The sequence below is a fragment of the Sphaeroforma arctica genome (genome assembly GCF_001186125.1).
Source record: "Sphaeroforma arctica JP610 unplaced genomic scaffold supercont1.2204, whole genome shotgun sequence".
In the NCBI taxonomy this organism is placed as follows: domain Eukaryota; class Ichthyosporea; order Ichthyophonida; genus Sphaeroforma; species Sphaeroforma arctica.
In genome coordinates, this window is record NW_014038354.1 from 196 (window position 1) to 8083 (window position 7888).

General features: G+C 44.1%; 4 protein-coding genes across 4 annotated transcripts; 1 reads left to right on the top strand and 3 right to left on the bottom strand.

Annotated features, from left to right (window-relative positions):
- Positions 1-602: 602 nt before the first annotated feature.
- On the bottom strand, positions 603-981 carry SARC_12293 (hypothetical protein; the record flags this gene model as incomplete). Its single annotated transcript, XM_014293599.1, has 1 exon — positions 603-981. A coding segment is annotated over one exon (379 nt), but the record flags the coding sequence as incomplete, so codon positions are not given.
- Positions 982-4565: 3584 nt separating this feature from the next.
- On the bottom strand, positions 4566-5348 carry SARC_12294 (hypothetical protein; the record flags this gene model as incomplete). The annotated part of the gene is made up of 2 exons (XM_014293600.1): positions 4566-4837; positions 4901-5348. 2 exons carry the CDS (start codon positions 5346-5348, stop codon positions 4566-4568), a joined length of 720 nt encoding a protein of 239 aa, XP_014149075.1.
- Positions 5349-5750: 402 nt separating this feature from the next.
- SARC_12295 (hypothetical protein) lies at positions 5751-6143 on the bottom strand (the record flags this gene model as incomplete). The annotated part of the gene is made up of 1 exon (XM_014293601.1): positions 5751-6143. One exon carries the CDS (start codon positions 6141-6143, stop codon positions 5751-5753), a length of 393 nt encoding a protein of 130 aa, XP_014149076.1.
- Positions 6144-7055: 912 nt separating this feature from the next.
- Positions 7056-7550, top strand: SARC_12296 (hypothetical protein; the record flags this gene model as incomplete). Its single annotated transcript, XM_014293602.1, has 1 exon — positions 7056-7550. A coding segment is annotated over exon 1 (337 nt), but the record flags the coding sequence as incomplete, so codon positions are not given.
- Positions 7551-7888: the final 338 nt, after the last annotated feature.

Consider the following 7888-nt stretch of genomic DNA (forward strand, 5'->3'; position numbering starts at 1 on the left):
AATGACATTCGAAGTTGACTTGGAACGCTCTCCTCTTACCGTAAAGACTCGGCCGGCCAGAAGGTTGGAACCCATATTTGTCGCGCATAGGACATGTGCCTCCCCTTCTGGTGCTTCTTTGAATGTGACAAAATCGAGGTTCCAACCAGCAGCCCCACCCGAGGCGGGCGAAGGTTGTTGCAACAGCCCTTTAGGAGCATGGCCTATAATGCCCTTGACAGAAATCACAGACCAAATAGACCACGCGGATCTGCTCACGAAGACCGTCCCAACCAAGGATATCCCGCACCACATGTTCCAACCTATGCACCCCGTAGTGGGAGTATAAGTCATGTTCAAACAGTATGCTACTGACAACCTGTGATGCTGACAGGGGCACACCCCATAGCTTGCGAGATGGGCACGCATGCAGTATCATCCAATGGTCTACTGTCAGACGCGGGAGGGCAGCAGGGATAGTACGTCGCGCCCCAGTCGGGTTAATCGGTGCACTCACTGTGTCTTGCTGCACAGCCGTAGGCACGCCTTATTGGGCGACAGCCAATGGATCCAATATAAAACAAAAACCTGGGAACCATCCATCAAGGGCCCAACGACATTACCCTGCCCCAGAAACTGCGAGGCAGTAGCCTCAGCTTTGCGTAAACTGTGCTCCAGGCACTCCACCGGTGGCGTCATAGCAAGCACACTTCCCGCGAGGGCGAGGCGGTCAGCCCTCGTGGGCATATGTTTCCGCCTGGGCTGTGTACACGACGTAGTAGTGGTGGTGTGCGTTAAAATGCCTACTGGTTGTGCTGGGGGCTGCGTGGTGGTGGATATCGGCAGCCGAAGTCGTGCCCACGTGTCATCAAGCCGATACGGCCGCCGGGGGCCAAGCCGTACTCCCATGGTATAGAATCGTGGTGCTGACTGTTGCGTGTGGCCATGCTTTAAATAGGTAGACGGTTCCGGAGGTATGCAGATGGGTGTGTCTGTAACCATAGATTCTAAGAGTGGAAACCATTCAGCCTCAGGTCTGTATGGGGCTATGAGAGTGTCTCAAGCCTGGTCCTGCTTGACTTTGGCCAACACCTCCGGAAGCAATTCGAATGGAGGATTCAAATACATGTTAACACAAGGGTCGCCCCAGAACCGAGCGAACGCTTCACCATCCAGCGTGGGAGAACAGTATGTGTAAGTTTCGGTCTCTCAAGGCGATATTAACGCCTTAGAGTAATTAAACGCGTAGGTAAAATCTAAGTATCGTGATATTCAAAGTAAATAAACGAAATGAGTCTTTTAGTAAAGTTAGGTATGCCTCGTGAAAACAGCAATACTCTGAGGGATTGTGAGGCTGAGACATTACCTATATATAACCCTCTCAGTACTGTTTTCACCGAAGGGATATTATTTAGTGTTTCGTTGTCGCTCTATTAGAAACTATGGTATGTTTCGTTGGGGCGAATCCGAGAGACTCATAAAATCCTATCTTTAGAAAAAAAATAGTAACAAGAAAAAGAAAATACTCTTGATGTCTTTGTTATTATCGTATCCAATAACTTTCCACTTATCAAGAATTACCGACTTGGCATCATCAGACTGGCACATCTGGTTGGCTGAACGGATGATCAACTAGGCAACATTAATAGTCCCTAGAAACCTATTTTCGGTTGAGCCATCTCGCTACCGAAATATTCAGATATAAATAGATTTGGAATAAAATATAGTTCTATTAATAAAACTATTCCGAATCCTATCTTTGACATTTTAATCGGGCCTTGTAATGGCCTTCATCCAAACATCTGATATGTAAAATGGAAAAGGTATTAATTAATAAAGCCGTTAAAAACCATTTAGGAAACTTAAGTTCCTTGTACTATTAAGAGTACGTTTATATTTTACGTACTGCTTAAGAGTACATTTATAAAATAGAGTCTAATGTGGAGGCCCGACTATTACATATGCAGGTAGCTGCTGGTTGCCTGGTAAGGCAAAGGCATCGAGATTATGTGGCCAGTATTTCTGTTCCAGACGCGCAACCCATTTACTGGACAGCTGTTGTTTCGAGGAGATAAGTTTGCACACAAGAGGGTCCGAGAATGGGACGGACAGCTCCGTCAGTCCTCTGCCGACCTTCATAATGGGAGAAATGCCTTGACAAAGGCGAGACATAACATCCGCGACTGGGTTGTCCTCACCGCGAACATAAAATACCTCATTATCAAAATCGCGTAACACGCCATGACATCGCTGTTGTCTTCGATATCTGACAGTGTCAGGAAAATCATGTGGCTGACGAGCACAGATTGAGACCAATGGTTGGTGATCTGTTTACAAGCGTACTGGAGGTACCGAGCGTCGGATGACTGCCATGTTCTTTTGAGCAGTAAATACTGCCCCTAATAACTCTTTGTCAAGGATGTGATATGCCTTTTGTGTAGCATCGTACTTGGAGCCAGCAAAAGTCACGGGTTACATGCGCCCATGCCGAGTGACCACACAAACCCCACCAAGTCCTACGGAATCACACGCATCCGAAAATATGCTAAGTTGTTCTTCCATCGTGGGTTATACAAGAGTGGCGCAATGCCGTAGAAGGTAAGCACACTCTTCAAATGCCAGCTGGTGGCGTGGTGTCCACAGGAACGGTACATCTTTCTTCAAGAGATCCGCGATGCATGCCATTACCCTGGCAAAGTTTGGAAGACGTCACTCCACCACACCACAGTGTGGTAATATGAGCGCGTGAGGTCTTGAGATGTGGAAGGAGACAAATTAAGGAGGTCCCGAAGTCGGTCATCGGTAATGCTGCTGCCCCGAAAGCCGACCGCCCTTCCTAACAGTACCACGAATGTCCTATACGCTGCGAATGAACACTTGCTAATGCGAAGCTGCACATTCATTTCGATACAGCGAGCAATACACATGTGGAATATATTCCATTGTTCAGACGGTTCGTTGTGTCCAAATAGATGTCATCAATGTACCAGTGGATACAAGAGATGAACCCAAAGATAATCCCTAGAGCCTGTTGCATCCTCCAGGATGCCTCTTTGAGTCCAAAGGGCATCCCGACGAATGTGTATAGTCCCCACGGCGTATTGAACGTGAGGTATTTGCGAGATTGCTCATCTACCATGAGCTGGCAGAAAATCTGCCCCATATCAGCGACTGTAATCCAATTCTTACCCTGAACGTGTGACAAATATTCTTTCTCAGTCGGTGTAAAAAGGAGTGGCTTCTAATTCCTTATTCACAATCTTGAGATTGATACACGTGCGCCAACCGTTGGCATCCACTGGCACAACACTTGGCTTCTTGAAGACTGAGTGGAGCATCACCCTCCCGCAGCTTGTTGTGATACGGGTGCTATGATCCCTGCGGCCTCCCACGCGTCGATTGTAACTTTTAAGATGGCTTGCTTTTCAGGCTTGTTGTCCACATAAAAGGTCGACCTAGAAACTGCTCCTGTCTTTTCTCTGATCACTAAGGGTGGTACATTTAGAAACTTCACGTTAGTAGAATCATATGCGACTTTTTGTATGTCTGCAATGAGGGCGTCGGCTAATGCAAGAGGCGCCCCAATCGTAGCAGCTAACTGATATATTCCACCGTATTCCCTTTGTTCTTTCCCAGGTAAGGCCCCCAAGTCCTCCTTTGTTTGATGCTGCATCTCTGTCCACGCCATATGGTCAGGAAGTCTTAGGAGGTGTGTAGGATCAGCATCCATGGTACGTTCCTTCATAAGTGTGTCAAATACGGGCTGATATGGTTTTATCATTGGAACTTCTGGTATTACCGTGGCTCCAATCGCATCCACCTGTGATATGGTTGTTGTTGCATCCATAAGCACCTGTGCAAGTTCCGTAGAAGGCACCGGATTATGACGGATAACCTGGTCCTTCTTGGTATTTCGTACTCTGCACTAACCCATTCCGCGGCACTACACGGTGCAGACCCGATCCGTACCACAGAGGTGGGTACTCTACTTAGTAGGTCAGCAAGCGAATATATGGAACATTCGATAGAAACAGTGTTTTGTCAACACCGGCCCGAATTGACTCAGCACATATCTTACATTGTCGACTCACTTGGCCCAAGCTTCAAACGGGAATTTACTGACCACTTCTTCCCATCAATCTTTCCTGAACCACTACAGCGACTATGAGAGCCATACCATATGTTCATACATTGTATCATACATACTTGCCATTTTTGAAATAAATAATATTATCCCTACTATGAGGTCTTGTCCCTTCCACATTAAATGCTATTGTGGTGTGCGTAGCGTATCTATCCCTACAAGAATGGCACAGTCATACGGCAAGAATGGTACAACCAAACATTCCTCTATCTTAGCATTCGCATTGTTGCACCACGTATTCAGTTGTATATTTACACTAGTTTGTAATGTAGGTGCGAGAGTTTCTAGAGTGCATATGCCCGAAAATGGGCCTCCTCTATATGTTGTTGTTGATAGTTGCAGAAGTTTAGTACATGGTAGAAAAATCAAAGTGGTCAGCACCTGTGTCCATGTACGCTTTTATTTCCATGCCATTGATTACTTCCTCATCCACCGCCCCTCTTCAGTGACCCGATGCTCTTGTGTTGCTCCCTTTCTGTTGATGGTCCCACACGGGCTGATGAAGAGCCCCTACCACTTGATTACCTGCAGTATGATTCATTACCATGTGTCCGAATGGTTGAGTCATCGTTGCAGATTGTCCAGTGTCTGCTGCTGAATGCGGCCCCGTTATCGGTGCATGCGCTGCTACCGGATCTGGACCTGCCATCGTTGTACCTGGTGTTGATACTAGCCCATTTGCCACTGGGTTCGGTGCATATGTCCACACTGCACCTACTAGTCCCATATTTTTGAATGGAGGAAAGTTTGGCTGTCATGAACCAGCGGGTGACATACGTCTGATTGGCTGTCCACCTCTACGCGCCCCATTCTCTCTTGCGGTCTTCCGGCGGGCTACACGTTTCTCTTTCCACATCGAGCATTGATACTTTTTATGCTCCATGGAACCACATTCATGGCAGCCAGTAAATCCAGCATTTGGTGTAGCCTGCTGTTTTGGTGGAGGTGCACTTCTGCCTCCTACTGCTACTGAAGGTTGTAATGCTCTTACTACTACTACTGGCCGAGAAACCGCCTTGTGCTTGCTTGCTATCATACCTCTCAATACTTCCGCAGCCTTGGCTATCCCTCCCATATGATAGACCACCCGAAAGATTTCACGGTCGTTTTTAGGAGTGCTATCTATAACCAACATATGGATCCTGGCTTCCGGCTGAGTGGCAGTCGTAATCAACTGCTCATTCCACAGTGAGCCCCGGTCTTCTTCACTCAACATACAAGACATACCCGCTTTCACGAATTCAGACGGTCCACACTGGGTAAGCAGGGTATAGACTGAACCTTCATGCGTATCTACATGTCTTTGAAAAGTTGCCAGTATGTCTTGATATTTGTCATGTTCCTTCTGATGACCTTGAGCCAAGAGTACTGCTACGGTACACAATCGTGCATGTACGTCACCTACTGACAATTTTAGTTTGTCCCCTAACTGATTTCCCGTCACCTCTTCTGCGGTAGGCTGAGTTACCAATCCTACCACTCGCTCCTCATTCTCGTAGACTTATATTACTTTAAGCGTCGCTGCCACTTGATTTACTGTTGTTACACTCGTCTTCTTCGTATTGACCCTTCCAGACCAATTCTTGCTTCCCAGCTTGCTGGTTAGTACCGATACAAGCTTATGCCATTATTTTGCTAGCAATGCTTCATAGGCAAGATTACCATATTCTTCAAAATATTGCAACCGTAATTCTCGATCCAACTTCAACTCTTCACTGAGTGACTTGATCGTGCTGTCCAAGATATTCAGCAGAGGTTGTAGAGACTTAGCATAACTTGCCAGAGCAGCCATAGACCACACCGGAGATCTCACATCTTCAGGTAACATGCTATGGACCGCTCGACTCACTTCAGGAGAGAGAAATTCATGCAAAATGATATCCCTTTTCTTCGCGCACTCACCAGCCGGCAAGAGTCCTGATGTAACATGATCTCGCTGTCCAGTTAGTGCATGCAAAGTTTGGGACCACTTGTACACGCTCTCATGAGTAGTGTTCACAAACACTTTCTCTCCCGTCATGTTATAGAAAAGATTGTATCCTTTATAAAAAGTTTGGGTTTACTTGTTCAGTGCTCAGGATAAATTTGCTACAAAGTCAAGGAAAAGTTTGGAGTAAGCTCTATTACTCAAACTGAAAAACCTTTTTTATAATTTGTTTAGTAAACAAGATGTTAACCTTAGAACATATGCTTTCTTACATCTACTTTCAATCATATTTATACACTTTCTACCTTTTCCCAATCCTCGGAATTGTTGTCTTGCTTCTTCTTCAAAGGGAACTATACTCAATCAAAACCCATATAATTCCTTGGCTAATAGTATTTACTGCATCCTCTACAACGGTCTCCACCAGTAGATATACTAGTTCATTTCTCACCAATAAACGACTCTCATTTGTGAACCAGCTACTCCTGGAGTACTGAAATCACTCAGTGGCTGTCATGGTTGACAACGCCTTTCCGACATATTCGTCATCCCTTTTTGACAGCTGCCATTCGGTTTATTGCTCCTCCGAAAAACCATGGGTTTAAAACCTGTCTGACGTCATGCACATAACATTATGCTGTTTAATTTATTTAGAAGGCTATGATTATGCATAAATTGTTTTTACAATAATAATACACTTATTTATATAAAAATAGAAATAGTTGGTTGGCCTGGGCTTGGGCCTGGGGGCCTGGGGGCTTGGGTCCTGGTGCCCTGGGGACTGGACGTCTGCCGCCTGGCCTAAATTTTTTATGTGTGTTTTTCAGACGAAGTATTTTTAGCTATGATTTTTATGAGTGTGTAACTTAAAAAAATATCTAACTAAATACACTGCACTGAGGTATTTACAGTGACTACAGTCTGCACTGGAATATTGTAAATTCATAGCGAGAACTATATTATTCATGTATAGCGATACATATTTTTGATTAAATACTAGTACTCTAGCGAGTTCCGATATTGAAGCCAGCAGTAGATATCTCCTTTCCATAAATACTACACAGACACTTAATTACATCATTTAACAATATTGACAAGCAAATTCCGGTGTTTGACAATTGCTAGACTTCAATGATAGGTAGGAGACGGGTTTTTTTCCCACGATGCAGCGAAGTGCGAGCTTCACTAATGCGAACGTCGAGTGTGCCGAGATAGAATTAGAAGTGTCAACGCTCACAAAACTTCCAGCTGAAAGTGACATGGGCCGGTTCGGCTCTAACAATAGTCAAAACCATGTCGGAAAGAGGAAAAGGAAAGAATATATGCGACTCAACGCGAACGATGGAGAGCAAATACGGGCCAGCCTGTCGTTTGCAGCAGATGTCGCGGAAGCAGGAGATCCTTTTCCTCGGTTGAAATTTTACTCGTTATTCAAGGATGCTGCATTGAGGTGTGCATCTAATCGCGTCTATCGGTCAATAACAGGTTTTTTTGTTTATAATGGCAGATTAAGATGCATTAAAAACTAGATAGACTTCTAAGATAACAAAGTTGTAGTGTCATTGTCACGCGAATATACGAATTATAGAGACCAGAGTCTAATGGAACAATACAGAAGTATCTTACATATCTTGTAGTACTAATAAGAATATATATATACACACACACACACACACACATATATATATATATATATATATATATATATATATATATATATATATATATATATATATATATATATATATATATATATATATATATATATATATATATATATATATATATATATATATATATATATATATATATATATATATATATATATATATATATAT